Below are 18,887 nucleotides of genomic sequence, written 5' to 3'. Positions count from 1 at the left end.
GTATTCAGAGTGGTTACTATGGCATTGCTAGGTGACTGCTAGTGTATTCTGGTTGATCTATGAAAGCTGCATGGTGGATTTGGAACAAACTGTGCAGGATTAGTTACACTCAAAAGTTTAAGTTTTACCATCAAGTTTGTTCAAATCCCTAAGCACAAGTATGTGCACTGTGCAGTGCTAACTGATGCTTGTATTCACAATTATTTTGAGATTAAAGAGCCAAGCAACAGCGATGAGACAGAATTTTACATGAAATATCTTAGGAAGATATGCATGTCAAACCGAGACTGTCTCAACGGTGTCATTGCATCATATGAGCTAAATCTGAAAAGATCATTTCAGCGTTCTATGCCCCATCAGCTCCACAGTATTTCATCACAAATAAGTGGCTTCTTGTGTAACCATGTGGCCAAAAAACACAAATACCAAGGCTATCTGTTGGCTATTAATTATCAAAATTTTCCTCCTTGTCAGGCCCCTTCTGTCAGTAGTGTGGTTAGATGTCAACAGACCTTGGTATTTCCAGTTACTTCATGATACTAGTATTTTATCTTTTCAGTTCCTGCCACTGATGGGTAGGCTATAAGGTTTTGGAATAATGATAAAGTACAACAAGAAGAGATACGGTTCTAAGATTGCATGGAAAATAAATAGGTCTATGTTTAGAATGCCCAACAAACTGATTTCTTATCGCATTAATCTTATATAGTTAATTAATGTTCACACACACACACACACACACACACACACACACACACACACACACACACACACACACACACACACATGCTGCCAAATCGATTAATCATGACATATAACATAAAAGTTTTTGTTTACATAATAGATGTGTGTGTAAATATATATATATATATATATATATATATATATATATATATATATATATATATAGTATAAGTCTGTGTGCATGCAGTAGCCTATAGGCTATATCAGTATATATATCAAGCGGATTTTGGCATATTTAGATCTTCAATATTGTATAATAGTAATGATATTTCTCACTTTTTGTCGACAATGTTGGATAAGTCTTGGATTTGTTAAGTAATCTGGCAGTTAATTAAATGGAACAACTATAATGCTTGGCATGCTGGTATTGACAAGCAGTATTGGGTACAGTCATTCTTCATTATAGAATATTATAGTTTGTACCTATAAATACAAAATAAATTAAAATGATGATAAATTTGTTGGTGCAATCCAGTTTCGGTCATACACATACACATGCACAGATGTGCCCACACTCACATATTGCGTCTCTTTAACTTGAGTTATAAAATTATCGGAACACAAGATCCAATATCTGAATGATATTTCAGTCCAATAGACAAATCCGCTGTTTATTTCTCAGTTTGAAGCTCTTATTAATTCATAAGAAGTCTGGGAGTCTTTCAGCAATTGTTATAACAAGACAGCCCGCTTGACTGGAGAGGCTCCAGCAGTACTAAATTAATTCCCTGTCCATATAATTCACAAGTCGTTCGTCCGTATCAAGCATTTTCTTACCTGTAGATTAAATCCAAGGTGATCAGGAGAGTTTCAGATAAAAACGAGCGTGCCTTCTTGTTATTTACATAAACCATAAACAGTCATTACTTTCCTTTGCGACGTCACGGTGACATGAACGATGTACAATATCAGAGCGCGAGATGAGAGAGCGCACGAGACGCGCAGCGTGTGAATGACGACGGCTGTCAGGCTGGAAGATATTCAGTGTAGTGGCTTCCTGTTACATCATCACTGCTTATCCCCGCCTCGATGGCACATTGAGCATTCCATACACTGTTTGCTTTATGCAATTTTAAATGACAAGATATAACATAATATCTATTATTATATCCAAACAATTCTAGCTTCTTAAAAACTAAAAATCTTTTATTATTTGCGGATACCTTTTTTCTTAATGTACTTTACATTTTATGTTGCAATTTAAAGTTGTATGTCTATTTGATGATGGGATATTTGAGGACACAGTAATTTAGGAAACACTTTATTTTAGTGTCCTCTTTGTTACACATTACACGTACTTACTATAGTAATAACAGTAAATTAATCCATAATTACATGTAACTAACTATAAAGCAAACCCCATTCCTAACCTTTACTCTAAAGTAGCTACATGATGTTAATTAATATCACTCAGCACTTAAATGCATAATTACACTGGAACAAGGACACCTTAACATAAAGTTAAACCTTAATTTAAATTTAAAGATTGTTTATTTTTATTTTGAAGTAAAAAGGTAGACCCTCTAGGAAAGATGACATCTTATGACATTTTCACAGAAAAAAAATATGTACACAATAAGTACATAAAATCAAATGCTTTAAATTTGAATAAACTAGTCAAGAAACATAATGAAAGATCATTCAAATATAATTGTTTTAAAAAAAGTTCAGGTAAAGGAATATTAACAACTGGTAGTGGATTCCAAAAAGTCTTCTCAAGAGTAACAGCTCCATCTTGTGTAGGATCTTAAGCATTTTTTTTTTTTCAAGTCTATCATCAAGTTCTACAATACTTTTCACACAAAAAAATCACTAGCACTCTATTGGTAGTTATGCAGCTATAGAGAGGTGAGATGTTGTTACTGATGATCTGTTAGTCACATCTAGTGTATTTTATTATACAATTTAACGTTTTGTTAATGCTAGACTCAACTCTCAATGGGTTTATCACTGTGTCCTGGATAAAAGACAGTTTTCCCTCAAGTCATTACATACAAACAATGGCATAAGTTCAAGAACACAGTGCAAGGGCAGCAAAAGTAAACATTTTGGAGTGTTTACTGTATACACATTATAAAAAGACAAAGAATTAGTATGTTTGAACATTGAGAACAATTTTACAAAAAAGAAGAAAGGATTTAGAATCCTCAGCAAATATTTATAACAGCCATAAATACTCAGTGTTAAATAGATCCATAAGCGGCATTGTGAAAGAATTATATGAGTATGTTGATAAGTAATTTAGTATGTCAATTTGTCCTTTCTTCCCCATAAAACAATATAGAGTGGAAAATTATGTTTTACACTTAAAATACATAGAACGTCTTCATATATGAAGCCAAGATTAAAATCCATTAACTGTAATAATTATATACATGATAATAATGTGTGGGTCAGCAAGATACAATCACATGCTGCTGTCTCTTATTTTCTCGACCACTATACCAAAGCTGCACAATGTGGATAAAAGAGTGGTTTAGCATTTGGTATCATGAAAATATATCATGAAAATATATGTCCTAGACAGATCGGAATAAGATATTTGAGTTCCTCGTCTTTATCCGTATTTGCTTTCTCCGACCGTGATCTGAAAGAGAAAACATTGAACAGAGAGAATCAGCAATACACATTAATCTTGCTTTACTTTTCTTGTGGTCTTTGTTTTCACTCTGTCTCTTTGAGCATGCATCATCATCATTATTGACACTAAACTATGCAGTTCTTCTCATTTAAAATATTAAAGGTGCAGTAAGCGATTGCTGGTGAATGCTGTTGATATTTGAAATCACCAGAACAAGCACGCCCCTACCCAAATGGATCACACCCGTATCTTGATGCCTCCCCCCCCCCCCCCCCCCACATTCACGTACACGCTATGCAACACAGGCAACGACTACGGCGAAGTCTGCTGTGCCTGCCACCCGAGGGTATGACGTCATCAATAAGTGAAAGCAGTTTGTGTTACTATGATAATTCAGGTCGAATGTCTAATAGTTATTTAGCTACTCTACTCCTTCGATGGCAAAGTCATCCCTTCCATCCCAAAAAACAAACACCGTTTTAATGAAAAGCTCCCTACATAAGATGACAGTCCAAATGGGTTATATCAATCACTATAAGGGGAACCAAAAAAAAAACTTATATTAGGAGTATGTTATCTCACTTTTCAGACACACTTTGGGAGCCGATGCTAAAAACAGGAGGATGTTTACACGTTCCAGGCTTATAATAATAATAATAATGCAAATGAAAAACCAAGCGAAGATGACAAACGAGTATATTCAAGCAAAAGACAGCATATCTTAGTTCTGAGAAACACAGCAAAACCAACGTTACTCATGTGTCGAGAAGAAATAAAGCAACCTCGGCATCCGTTTTCAGGCATCCTTAATGTCTATCCAGTGTTGGAAAGCTTTCGATGTTTACGCGGATCCTACCTCTTGCCTGATCGTAACCCTTCTTTTTAAAGTTATATTCCCGTGGCCTTTTCCTCTTTTGTATTTTTCCTCAGTCTGCTAATCTCTGTCTTGTGCACTGAACTCTCTCTCTCTCTCATACACATCATGAGTTTATACGCCCCTTACTGCTGATTGGCTACAAGTGTGTTTTGGCGCTCGGTCCGATCCACTTTTCAGCAACGTTTTTCAAAAACCGCTTACAGCACCTTTAAACCCTCAAAAAACAAAATCAAGGTCTGCAGTAAACACCTTTCGTGCACATCTTCATGCAGTGTCTCTTGTGGACAAAGTTGTTTTTGTTGCCTCCACAGCCAGTGTAGCGAAAAGCCTGGCATCTCCCAGTCCTGGGGTTGTACACGTATCTCCTCTCAGAGCCGTCGCAATCGCCCCGATCAACTGGACTCATGCAGATTTCTGGGGGACTGAACTCTGAAATGCAATAACAATATATTGACATTCTCACTATCTGTTTAAAATACACTCTCATGCATGTTCCACTGAGACAATACCCATAATAATATGACATAATATTGCATAAAAATAGTACAGGTATAGTGCTATATAAATAAAGGTGACTTGACTTGACTTAGCTGTTTGTGAATGTAAAAGGTCTGCAAAGTTTCAAAGATCAAACTGAAATTCAGATATGGTTAAGGGGGTTTTCGTTTCTGACACGCTCTGTAAGCTTTAGACCAATCACAACAGACTGACCAATCAGAGCAGAGTAGACTCTCGGAAAGGAGGGGTTTAGAGAGAGACCGGCTCCTTTATCAAACTGTTTCAGACACTGTGAGAAAAGAGGTGATGCTGCAATCTATATTATGAGAAAATCATTTCTATTTTTTACCTTGAATGCATGTAAACCATGTAGGAGACCTCCAAAATAAAAATAGAAACTTTAAGAATAGCATAATTCTGATTCATTCTGAGTTCCAGATATTGCCTTCCGGGTCTCGGTACAGATTACCTCCAGTGAAGAATAACAGATATAAGCATTCATTCGTCCCGAGAGCCATCTTGTTTATGAATTCAGCCCGGAGGAGTAGACAGACTATAACTATTAAATAGTGATGGGGTTATTATTATTATAATATGTATAGTATTGCTTGTTTTTGATGATGTTGTTGCCGAAATGGGGATGGTTATGGAAATGTTGCTATACTATGAATTGTCAGATGTTACTTTAACAAGGGCCTGTTACATTAAGTATTTCTTATGTGTTTTTGTCTTGTATTTGTGCATCTGTGACTGTCCTGTGTTTATCTTGCTGCAAAACCAATTGCCCTATGGGGACAAATAAAGTCTAAAGTCATAATAAGGGCACTTTAATGAATTATTATTATACATTGCACTGCACTTCAGTGGGTTGTACTGTTATTTAATGTGTCTTTGAAGTGTTCTGCTGACGAAACACTGCAAAAACTATTTTTCCAAGAAGTTTCAGTAAACAAAAAACTCCAGACAACATGAGCTGTGGAAAATTATAAGTTATCTAGGAGCTTTATACAGCAGTTTACAGCGGATAAAGTCTATCGCTCACAGCCTCGCTTTCATACCTGTCATGGCGCTGCTCTGAATAAGGTCTATTGAACAATTAACTATCCACTTTTAATAATAATAATAATAATAATAATGATAATAATAATGCTTTGTTTATAAAGCACCTTTCCCAAGCTTAAGGTCACTGTACAGAGGAGCAATACTAAAAATGTTCATGTCCCTTTGCAGCCAAGGACCAATTACAGTAACTGTATTATTTGCAATGTACACTATTGTGAATACTATAAGTAAACCTCACATCTGATCTCTATTGTATCTTATTTTTTGTTTATAGAGTATGTTTTGTTCCACCGTAGAGGATATTGATGTTGTTTAAAATATGATCCAAGTTGTTACATCAATGTTATTTTCTATAAAATTATTACATTATTTAATGACTAATTTAAAGTTATTATTTTATAACATAATGATAAATGTTTAAACATAAGTGTACTACTTCCTGTATTTATTCTAGCTGGAATGACATTAAACTTTATTTGACTTGATATACATGATCCACTAGATGGCAGTAAAATCTAAGCATCATCCTTCAATGGCGCCACAGAGAATTCGGCCATCTAATGCTGCGTCCCAATTAGCCTACTTATTCTACACCCTAAATGTATGTTCTCTTTTTGTGAAAAAAAAGTACACACTTTTCAGTGTGTAGCAGAAGAGTAGACCAGCATTGGGACATACTGTACTATCACGTCATACAATTGTGTCTTTAACAGAAAGCTCTGTCACGTGGTTGCGTGCATCCTGTCACATAAACTGGCCTGTCAATCATTTTGTCACAGTTGACATTCTCCACATTTCATTCATTTAATTTCCTACCATATTGGAGAGAAATGCAGTGGCATGTTGATCTGCAGTCATGGGTCTTTCATGCGGAGAACTCTCCTCATATTTTTGCAATATGATGCATTTAAAAGTTAAAAGTAGTGGTGGGCATAGATTCATTTTTTTAATCTAGATTAATCTCACTGTAATCTTGGAATTAATCTAGATTAATTTAGATTAAAATGGCTCATTTGAATCCTGCCGAAGGCATTAAGAATATGTGTGTGCTACCCAAATAATGACTAAAGGGCACGTGTTTCTTAAATACAAAGTGACATTTAAAAGAACTTGTGAAGAAATGCCAGAGATTTTTTATTTATTTATTAAAACTAACATAATAAAGTATGATTTTTTTTTTTTTTTACTTTGATGAGCATATAAAACAAAACAGCTCCTTGGAAAAAATGAAATGTAGCCTAATATTGTAGTAGTTATAAACAAAGGTCTATTTTTAGTTCAGATTAACATTTGAGGGCAGCAATTTTATTCATAATGTCAAAATAAAACCAACGTAATGTTACTTGAAAGCATTGTAGCCTACTATTCCTCCCAAACTTCCATGGGTTGCAGTTAGTTTTACTACAGTAAATCCATGGTAAATGTTGCAGATCTGTGGACACTGGATAGTTCATTCATGGCACAATGTTTCTTCCTGGCTTACGCACTGTTTGATCCGTTAATAACGGAGAAATGTGAATGTTTCTCACTAGATCTCGCAGCGATGTTATTACTTAAAGGGATACTTCACCTCTGGAAAGATGAATGTGTATTTAAAATGGGTCATTTATGTAGAAGAAATGTGAAATTATTTTTGAATTTGGAGCTTTCTAGACTGAGAAAAGCCAGAAAATGTATTTTTGGCTTATGTGGATGAAAGACAACAACTCCCAGAAATGCACTTGCTTCACTGCCCTAGGAGGCCACTCCCAAGCCACGCCTACCGGTAAGAGAGCGCACAGTTAAACAACAACAACAACAACAACAACAACAACAAAAAAGTTAAACAACAACAAGGCTAGGCTACTAGTGAGTCTCCGTGGACCGTGACGAGTCTGCACGGGATTTCGAGATCGCCCAAAATGTCCGGGATTCGGTTTTGTGTTCTACAGTCGGCATTCATCATGTTTACTGTGGCGAGCGAGCAGGACGAGGCTGAGGGGCGCGGGAGAACGGCGCGTGGCCGGTGGCGTGATTACTGATGACCGACACCGAGACACACCGGTCTTGTAGGCGATCTCTCACAGAGGAGCGGGAATTTTCTTAGCAATGTTAAAACGCACATCAACCGATCACTTGTTTAGCATTCATGTAAACACTACATTTAGATTCACCAATCGGAATGAATTCAGTTAGATTGAAACAAAAGGTGTGCATGTAAACAATGAATGGCGACTGCAGAAAGCAAACGCCGAATCCCAGACATTTTGGACGATCTCGACGACCGGACATGTCCGGGAAAAAGAGGATGGTAACCCCTACTACTCAGCTTTCTCCACAGAACAAGAGCTTGCTAGCTTAGCTTCCAAAGAAAGATGGCTGATGCTATGTGTACATTCTGTGAGTGAGATCCCACCCTCTATGGGCGGGTTGAAAACATGCGGAACAGCCCCTACTACTGGCTGTAGTCTTTAGCCTCTGGCCAAAAAATCCTCCGATGACGCAAAATGACGATTTTGACGTCATCGGAGGATTTTTTCCAAACAAAAAATACATAAATCTCTCATCTCAGGGGCATATGAGGGTGGAAAGCATGGTAATTCGAATATACTACAGGTTTTCTACTAATACAAAGCTTAATGCTAAATCCTGAAGTATCCCTTTAAGTAGCGAATTCAAATGATTTATTTACTGGATCTCTTGATCAAGATCGGCTCACGCTGCTTTGGTCTAAACTGATAAACAACGATCCGTCAACCACACAATAACGAGTAGCTCAGTTTCGTTCCGCTTGCATTACATTTGCCATTTGATGTCGGACAATGTTGTGGTCGCGCCAGCGTCTCTTACATTATGAGCGCGCTTAACACGCGCGACCCGCCTACATTTGAAATAACGAAATTTTGGTCGGCAGGAAAAATGGTCCAACGAACCGTTCGGTTTGAAAATGCGTACCGAACACCGAACCGAATCCGCGCTAAAATATCAAGGTGAAAGTCATCATAGCTTGCTTAGTATAGACCCAGCTCCCAACCCAACTTTGAGAATAGATTAACGGCGATATTTTTTTTATCGCCTGATAAGAGTCTCACGTTAACGCAGCACGTTAACGCCGATAACGGCCCACCACTAGATCTTTATAAAAGTTCCCATTGTTGTTCCAGATGAAATATAACATTATAACATTAAATAAATATTTTTATCAGGTTAAATGTTGATTATTAGTCACCCTAACCCTTTATCTAAACCTCTCTACTTAACCGTGAGTGGCGCACATCCAACATGCCAAGTTTGTAGTTTTTTAACACTTTTTATTTGTTTGTAGAATTGTAGTTCTGAACCAAATCCTCTTACAAAGTGCAAAGGGCTGTGAGCAATATTAGCCTTTAGAGTGTGCATGGATCCACACTTCAAAAATCTACTGGAAAAGTAGACCATCCGGGGACTTCTGGCATACTCTTTTCAACATACTATGCTTTGGGACACACTTATTCTAATCTCACATACTATTTAGGATGGATAGTATGCACATTGGGACGCAGGGTGAGTCATCTTTTAACCCATAATCAATTACTGTAATTAATTAGCAGTAACTTTTAACTCAAAAAGTAAATTGCAAATAATAAATTAGTAAAACAGACAGGGTGGTTTATCTTAATTCACTTACTATACTTCATTAACTGCTGTGATTAAAGAGGCAAATGTGGAGTAGAATGAATAGCTACCATCAACACGTTGTAACCATGCAAATGTTACAATTACAGAAACTGAAATAAATATTAATATTAGGGTTAGTATTATAAATATCACATATTTGACTGTGATTTTTATGTGTCTCAGTGTGTGCTATCTCTGTGCCAGACTGAGATGTCATGAGCCCTGGAGCTGAGGAGCAGAGAGCAGCTCTTAACTGTCAAAATAAGCAGAAGGAGGCAGAAAAAAATGGCTGCTACGCTGCCCTCCGGACTCAAACAGACTGTCTGACATGAAAACACAGCTGTCTAGAACCCTCTGCTTTCACATCCACAGCTAATGTGTGTGTGTGTGTGTGTGTGATGCTCACCTGCTTCCTGAGCAGCTGGTTGGGACACTTTTTGCGGTGGCAAATGGGATGCATCCAAAGGAGAATACTCTAAAAATAACCAAATACTTAGTGAATCACAAAAAAAGATTTATATAAAAGGTTATATTGTTCTCATTTGTAAGTCGCTTTGGGTAAAAGCATCTGCTAAATGATTAAATGACTAAATGTAAGTAAATGTATCAATGGTATTTCTACAAAACAATAAAGTTTTTGTGTGATGCATGTATCTGTGCCTAAAAGGTACTAAAAATGACTTTTAATAAATCTTTAAATACAGATCATTGTAATATACAGTATAAATAAAAAGGTTTTCTGACATTATAAACAAGCAGGTTGTGTCTCATCTCACCATGTTTAGTGAGAGGTTCTGTCCTGGGTTTTGCTTCCTCTTCCTCTGGTTTTAATGGAGAATTTTGTTCCATGTGGTTTGAGCCAGCTAAAAGGAGGAAACAAAGTGAAAACATCTCATTTGATGTCCTTTTGTTACAGAAGAGTCTTTCTCAGGTTGCACAAACACGCACCATTAAAGGGATAGTTCACCCAAAAATGAAAATTCTGTCATCATTTACTCAACCTCATGTTGTTTCTAAACCTGTACTACTTTCGTTCATCTTCGTAACACAAATTAAGATATTATTAATAAAATCTGAGCGATTTCTGTCTCTCAATTGACAGCTACGCAACTACCATTTTGACGCTTCAAAAAGTTCATAAAGACATCGTAAAACGAATCCATATGAATTGAGCGGTTCAGTCCAAATTTTCTGAAGAGACTCGATCACTTTATGAACAGATTGAATTTAGGCTTTTATTCACATACTTTGAATAAAAGCCTCTCTCTGGAATTTGATCTCTCTGTAAACATCCTTTGCATTCTCTTCACATGACATTTAATTTTGTTCAGTGTTTTTCAACATGAGGAAAGTAGTGAAGTGTTTATGTGGTTATATATTAGTCTGTTTCATTTTCGTGGTTCTTAGGACACCTAGAGATTAAAGGTGCAGTAAGCGATTTCTCTGAATCGCTGTTGAAAGTGGATCAGACCGAGCCTCACAACACACTTGTCAGCATTAGGCGATGTATACACTCATGATGGGGGAGGAGAGAGAGTGAGAGTGAGCATCATTCATCTTCGCTTTTTTTTCCGTGAAGCATTATTTTGCCTCACTTCAGCTATCATAAAGAGACATCTAATCTTGTATTGCATGTTTGTGTATTTTGGGGGCTTTAAATATGATATTTATGGTATGTGGAACAGTTATCTAAACAAAAATCCAATTTTGGTAAACAAATAAACATTTATTGCGTCCACCCTTTGGCCGCCTTATAGTTTTATTAAAGGGTTTTTTTGTCTGGCAATTGTTTTCCCACCTTTTCTGACTATAAACAAGCTGCTGCCCCTTTAAGACGTCTGTGTAAACGCCCTGTTCACAAGTGAAATAAGATACAGTGCTGTGCTGCTCTGACACACAAGCTGTTTGTTTGCTGTCTGGTCTAATATACTGTAGTTTTTAACAGTATGTATCCTTCAAGGACAATTTAATTCCTAAAGATAACATTTTCAACAGTGAATTTGACTGTTGAAATTACTGCTTAAAATAGACTGCAACAAGCTGGAAAATGAAGGTTAGAATACCAAAGTGCTGTAACCTTTGTCATGCAGATGACTTTAATTACAGGGCTTGTACAAAAGCAATATGCTATTATTGAAAATTGCAGAGAAGAGAAATGTTTCGTTGCTGGTACATACGTAGACATCTCTCATGGCATTCTTTTATGGTCTTGAAGTTGTTGGCATTCCCAAAGCAGCCACCATAATAGAATCGTTTGCATTCTTGGCTCGTGACATCAAAAAAATAGCGAGGCACCAGTCCTCTGCATGGCCCCGGCTCATCCTCCAGATGACATGGAGTCTTGTCCTCTAAAAAAGAACGACAGCAAAAAGATGGGACAGCCATAAATCATGTGCTCCTTTTCATCAACTTCAGTCTTAGAAAATGTTATGTTTTTTTCTTCTTCTTCTTCTTCTTTGGAATACCACATAAAATATCATGAGCAATTATCACAGCAGTCTCTGTGACTGATAAACACGAGTTGTAATAACAACACTTTCTGGCTGCAAAAAGCCATGCACTGATAAAATAATTATTTTTGCAAGCAAAATAGAAATTGTAAACACTTCATTATATTACAGTTGCTATTTTACCAGTGCCTGATTTTTCACGGCCTCTTCATTGAAATTAATATTTGTCCCTGATTGCTAGCTTTAATTTCACAGCTCTGGATAGTCGCTTACAGCACTTTCAAAATAGTTAAAAGTGCGAGAAACTGCCTCCACTAAACATTTTAAAGAAAAAAAAAAAAAAAATTTAAGCAAGATGGATTTTACAATGAGAACACAGAAATTAGCACAACAGAGAAACTACGGCATATTAATATAGATATTGAGTGTTTCATGATTAATCTAGACAAATATTGGAATTGATTATTAAAGCAACGGCTTTCATCAGAAGCAGTCTGACTGTTGCCTTAATAGATCTCTTGGCCATAAGCCGCAGACAGGCTGGAGGCATCGAGTGATTGATATATTTTCTCTCCATCTAGCACATACCCTGTTGATAAATTAATGGCTGGATTCCAAAGTTCAACAGATTAAAAGAATCACTTAATTTCCTGCCACGTTTTTGCCCTGTAATGCAGAATTTATTTATGGCTGTTGCTAATTAAAATAATTCACTTAAGTGGCAATTCATCGTGGAGAAAGGCAGCTTTAATCCAATCAACTGGGAGAAATCGTCAGGGTATTTCGTTGTTCTCTCTTCTTTCGGATAGATCGAATTTACAAGCAACGATGAGTTGCACAAACTTAATCACATAGTGACCATACAGATTGAAGCCAGTTGCTGCTTTTGGATATAATTCAATGTTAATTGCAGTGTTACCTATTGCTTGAAAGTGGTTAAAATGTGATTATGGTCAGGGGAAAAAATAAGCAGAAAATAGAAAAGAAGATATTCTAAAAATCACATTAGTCTATGAGGATGCAGCACAGTCATGTGGGTCTCCAAAAACGATTCACTTTATAATCATAGATATAACAGGCATTCCACCACACCATATACTTTTATGGGAACAGGGAAGAGTTCTCAACGACACACACACGCACACACATTAGTGTTCTGTAGAAGAAATAAAGTCTACATGTTTGAAACATTAGAGTGCGTAAATAATGTAAAAAATGACAAAATGAATTTTTAGGTAAACTATCCCTTTAAGATACTATTGTTGTTGTCAGATTTTATTTGCACGATTACTGTGTTGCCAAGATGGTCAAAAGGTGGATTATCCCAGTCAGTTAAATACTGCAAGTTTCTGTAGATAAAACTTGCAAGCTAAATAACAAGTAACATACATCAAGTAACATGCATACACCTTATGCAATTTCTACACTGTGTTGTACATGATGAAGTGGGAGAATTCATCAGTCAGCACTCAGCAGCTAAACTCACTGCACTATACTGACTGTGTTCTGATACTCTACGTCCCAGACAGTCGTCCTAACCGAGAGTGGTGGAGGAATGCTAATTAAGCTTAGCAAATTACCACTCACATACAGCATTAATCAAAAGTTCACATTCATAAGGACACTTAACAAACTGAATGAAGGTAACTGAATATTAATGCTACAAATGGATTATGCAATTTTAAATAGTCATAGTCAATATTCTAGCACAGAGAAGTGCAGATGGGCTGCATCTAAAACACTTATCAAAATGAATAATTCAAAACTGCTGTTCTCCTGAGCAGCCTCTTGGGTGCTATTTAGGAAAGGAGACTGTATTGATGCCTGGCTAGTGTCTCTCACTGTGTGTGTCATTTACTCACAAGGACATGACTTATGTGTAATATGTTTAACTGAGTGCACATTAACAAAGATGTCAGCAAGACAGGTCATTTCAAATAGGTCCTGCACCAGCTAACCAACTATCATTGAGATGAATATAAATGCTATGGAAGGCATAATAGACCTCCTTGGCTCAAGCAAACAGATTGCAATTTCATTTACAGAAATTACACACTTTATATTTCAAAAGAAATGTGTAATGATACTGGATCAGTCTCTGAGGAAAAACATTCAGAAAATTATGTTTCTCTCTTCGTATGTCTCTTTCTTTGTCTCGTACTTGAAATTCAAAAGAAAAAACAAGCCCCTCTTTAAAGAGCATCGATGATTTGATTCACTAGATGGAGACATTCATCAAATTTTTCACAGTGGTTTATTATTTGATGTTGGTTCCATATACTCAGTGATTCTCTTTGAATCTTTGAATTTGAGCTTAAATGCAAACAGTGTGGACTCATTTAATTGTTCCCTTTTTATTTAGAAGATGCTTTTATCCAAAGCGACTTGCAAATTAGGAGCATCACAAGCAAGAGGAGTTACAATGCAGAAAAGCAGAGAAAAGGGAAAGGAAGAGGAGATTTTTTAGTGTTATGGTTTAAAAATAAAGGCTCTTTATTGGCATCAATGGCTCTATGAAAACCTTTAACATCATGGCACCTTTCCATTCCAAAAGGTTCTTTGTAGTGGAAAATAAAATGGTTCTTTTAAGAACTTTCACTGAAAAGTTCTTTGGAGAACCAAAAATGGTTCTTCTACGGCATCGCTGGAAAACCACCTTTTTGGAACCTTTATTTTTGAAAGTGTAAAGAAGAGTTTGTGATGGTCCTGCTAACATCAGAGCTTCGACCATGAAGAGTGTGACATTAATCCTCTTTGGTTCACTGAAGACCAGATGTTATGTTAGAAGGGTTGTTATGTTTAAAGAGTTAACATGTTCTCCCTATTACCAGGAAAAGCAAGTTTGGTGGCCACAGAAATTAGAAACTGACTTGGCAGAGCTGAAAATAAACAGGAGCATGTGGTGAAGAGAGCAGGAGAAATGAATCCAAACACAGCAGTCAATTTCCTCTTCTGCTTCTATGGGGGATCTTTGGCAATCCTTCCCAGGCATTTACGAGTGATCGTGTCCTTGGAGGTGTTTGTCCAAATCAGCTGCAAAGTTTCTGTTTTCCCCACTCTGTGATGGGACTGAGGCTTGTTTAGTAGTCACATGACAGAGTCTGTTTTGTGCTGATTATTACGATGATCTCTCACAGGAGGCAACGTTGCAGGGGCCCGTCCAATTCACAATGACCCCAAGTGGAAAGCGTAATGAGATATGACTCACCCAGCCAACCAAAGTGCTTTAAATAATCCAACGTGGCTTGGCTTTACTGTGAACCGCACATTTGTCCTCTTTTTAATTGGAAAAGCACCAAGAATTCTTTATTATTCTAGCAGAAATAATCAGATTGTTTAAATGGTACCTCCCTCATCTCAGCCTTGGCTTGTTGCCATGAACTAGACTCTTTGTTCTCGAGTAATCTTCATTTCTGCCTTTATATACTAATTTAATGCCAATATTGAAGATGAAACGTAATTTGATATTTGGTTTGTTTGCTCTTCCTTGCATTAGAATGCTTTGTATTCATCAAAGCACTGCTTTGAAGGACTACAAAAATGCATTACTCCATGTATGGCTTCCCAACATACACATATATGTATATACAGTGAGGAAAATAAGTATTTGAACACCCTGCTATTTTGCAAGTTCTCCCACTTAGAAATCATGGAGGGGTCTGAAATTGTCATCGTAGGTGCATGTCCACTGTGAGAGACATAATCAAAAAAAAAAAAAATCCAGAAATCACAATGTATGATTTTTTAACTATTTATTTGTATGATAAAGCTGCAAATAAGTATTTGAACACCTGAGAAAATCAATGTTAATATTTGGTACAGTAGCCTTTGTTTGCAATTACAGAGGTCAAACGTTTCCTGTAGTTTTTCACCAGGTTTGCACACACTGCAGGAGGGATTTTGGCCCACTCCTCCACACAGATCTTCTCTAGATCAGTCAGGGAAGGAGGTTGTTCCCCAAAATCTCGCAATACATGGCCCCGGTCATCCTCTCCTTAATACAGTGCAGTCGCCCTGTCCCATGTGCAGAAAAACACCCCCAAAGCATGATGCTACCACCCCCATGCTTCACAGTAGGGATGGTGTTCTTGGGATGGTACTCATCATTCTTCTTCCTCCAAACATGTTTAGTGGAATTATGACCAAAAAGTTCTATTTTGGTCTCATCTGACCACATGACTTTCTCCCATGACTCCTCTGGATCATCCAAATGGTCATTGGCAAACTTAAGACGGGCCTTGACATGTGCTGGTTTAAGCAGGGGAACCTTCCGTGCCATGCATGATTTCAAACCATGACGTCTTAGTGTATTACCAACAGTAACCTTGGAAACGGTGGTCCCAGCTCTTTTCAGGTCATTGACCAGCTCCTCCCGTGTAGTTCTGGGCTGATTTCTCACCTTTCTTAGGATCATTGAGACCCCACGAGGTGAGATCTTGCATGGAGCCCCAGTCCGAGGGAGATTGACAGTCATGTTTAGCTTCTTCCATTTTCTAATGATTGCTCCAACAGTGGACCTTTTTTCACCAAGCTGCTTGGCAATTTCCCCGTAGCCCTTTCCAGCCTTGTGGAGGTGTACAATTTTGTCTCTAGTGTCTTTGGACAGCTCTTTGGTCTTGGCCATGTTAGTAGTTGGATTCTTACTGATTGTATGGGGTGGACAGGTGTCTTTATGCAGCTAACAACCTCAAACAGGTGCATCTAATTTAGGATAATAAATGGAGTGGAGGTGGACATTTTAAAGGCAGACTAACAGGTCTTTGAGGGTCAGAATTCTAGCTGATAGACAGGTGTTCAAATACTTATTTGCAGCTGTATCATACAAATAAATAGTTAAAAAATCATATATTGTGATTTCTGGATTTTTTTTTTTTAGATTATGTCTCTCACAGTGGACATGCACCTACGATGACAATTTCAGACCCCTCCATGATTTCCAAGTGGGAGAACTTGCAAATTAGCAGGGTGTTCAAATACTTATTTTCCTCACTGTATGTGACATACACAATGTCTTTGTTTGAAAGCATTTGTTCTGAACAAAACAACTGCTTTTCTTGTGGTATAAAGTCTCAGTATTTTTTTAAGCATATGTCATGCCCTCTACAAAATAATATAGTTCAAGTAATAATCATGACACTTCTATACTAAACCATAATTGCAGTACCGCACCAATGCATTACATTATTGTTTTTTTATGGGATGTTAATGAGTTGTTGGGAATGACTCCCTCATGGTGAACTCTTCACTGTTCCCATAAAAGTATATGTTGTGGTGGAATGCCTGTTATATTATAAAGTGAATAATTCCGGTTTTGGATGCTGATTGGTCAATACAGCATTCCAGATGTACTGTAGTAAAGTACAGATATGACATGCAATACCCACATGACTGTGCTGCACCCATAGACTAACGTACTGTTATTGTTACATGTCAGGGATTACACTGGGGTCCATAAAGCTGATAACAACGCTTCATTTTTTTCATATAAATTTACTATAAAGAAAATATTTGTAAGGAAAAAACAATGACATTCTGAAATTCATATTAAATCATCTTTTCAGTCAAGTTGTTAGCAAAAAAGATTAAATTTTAGTAGTATGTACTGTATATACTACTATAGTATTTAGCTTTTATTTTTATTATATTTTGTTTTAATTTTAGTTAATATTTTAGTAATTGTATGTGCTTTTGTCATTTTCATTAGATTTTTTTTGTCTGTATAGCTTTAATACATTTTTATTTAATATAGTTTTAGTCATTTTAGTATGTAAACTTATTTCAATTAGTTTCCGAGGCATTCAATCATTTAATATTTAAAATAATATAATATAATATAATATTTTTAGTTAACAGTCAGAAAATTAACAGAAAAATGGGTAACACTGTATTTTACAGTGTCCTTGTTACATGTTACAAGTACTTACTGTAATAATAACAGTAAATTATGCATAATTACATGCAACTAACCCCAAACTCAATCCTATTCCTAAGTACATGTTGTTAATTAATATTACCCGGTACATGTAAATGTAAATAACATCAAATAAAGTGTAACTGAAAAAATGCAAAACAGAAGCACTTTCACTAGTACTTTAAGACTTTTGGTACTATTGTATATTGAGTTAATGGATTAAGGTATTCAAAATAATGCCTTTCCTTAATATTTTTCTGTAGTAGGTGTTTCATAAAAGCAATAAAGCCCTCAAAGCTGTGCTATATTGTGATTATATACTCTGCTGAGCATTGCTCTTTATCTTTGACTCACTCACAATATTGCACAGCCTCTCTTAACTTATTGCTATATTAGTAATATGTGCTTTTACTTAACCCAAGATACGCTTATCTGGAATGCTGTTTATTGCATAGGTGTGTGGAATACTGTCATGATGACACATGAGTCTGGGTCAGTTCATCCAATTTACAGAGCGAAAATGAAATAGACTAACACATTCTGAAATATGCATTGATTCTGAAAAGGTTATTTTTTGCCATTTCCTAGAGAAAAAAAAAACATTGACATTTGTATTGATTTGAATGGTTGTTTGTCATTGAAAAGTTAGGTGAAGATTGCCTTACCTTTCACATGACACATATCCTGGCACTCCTGCAGGGTCTCGAAATTGTTGTCATTGCCTTGACAGCCTCCATATTCAAAGGGCTCACAGCGACCTGTGTCAATGTCGAAGTAGAACCTCTCCTTCACTGCCCTGCACGGCCCTTCGTCTTTCTTCAGGGCGCACGAGTGATGGAATATGTGGAGTTCAGACCTCACTCCATCTGCTGAGGGTGGAAGGAAGCCAGAAGTTATAATTTGCTCGGTACATAATTTACAAAACTCTGCGTGCTAAATTTAAGCCATCTATAATCTTTCTCCTAAGGCTTTGTATGGGGTAAAAGAGCTTTCTGGCATTGGAAAGTAACCATACACCTACTTTTAATAGAGTCGGCACCCTTGCTTAAAGAGATCTCATTGACATGAAAGTCTTTAGATTTTTAGGGATATGACAGCTTTGCCCTTGGTGTTTAACGCTTGGGTAAA

General features: G+C 36.7%; 2 protein-coding genes across 6 annotated transcripts in view; both read right to left on the bottom strand.

Moving 5' to 3' along the window:
- The window catches only part of calcrla (calcitonin receptor-like a), a 33,354-nt gene extending 31,619 nt beyond the window's left edge, over positions 1-1,735 (bottom strand). For both annotated transcript variants that reach the window (XR_013822185.1, XM_079880357.1), the window contains exon 1: positions 1,522-1,735. The gene's annotated coding sequence lies outside the window, so the exon portion shown is untranslated. The remainder of the gene's footprint in view (positions 1-1,521) is intronic.
- A 260-nt stretch (positions 1,736-1,995) lies between these two features.
- The window catches only part of tfpia (tissue factor pathway inhibitor a), a 28,757-nt gene continuing 11,865 nt past the window's right edge, over positions 1,996-18,887 (bottom strand). For 2 of the 4 annotated variants that reach the window (XM_079880355.1, XM_079880353.1), the window contains exons 2-7: positions 18,425-18,628; positions 11,576-11,746; positions 10,175-10,261; positions 9,805-9,873; positions 4,452-4,631; positions 1,996-3,331 (exon numbers count right to left, since the gene is read on the bottom strand). In XM_079880355.1, the coding sequence (XP_079736481.1) occupies positions 3,264-3,331; positions 4,452-4,631; positions 9,805-9,873; positions 10,175-10,261; positions 11,576-11,746; positions 18,425-18,628 (779 nt within the window). In that variant the 3' untranslated portion in view covers positions 1,996-3,263. The remainder of the gene's footprint in view (positions 3,332-4,451; positions 4,632-9,804; positions 9,874-10,174; positions 10,262-11,575; positions 11,747-18,424; positions 18,629-18,887) is intronic. The other 2 variants (XM_079880354.1, XM_079880356.1) reach the window with 1 other exon arrangement.

The sequence above is a fragment of the Squalius cephalus genome (genome assembly GCF_949319135.1).
Source record: "Squalius cephalus genome assembly, chromosome: 9".
Lineage (NCBI taxonomy): Eukaryota > Metazoa > Chordata > Actinopteri > Cypriniformes > Leuciscidae > Squalius > Squalius cephalus.
This window is presented reverse-complemented; position numbering and strand designations above follow the sequence as displayed.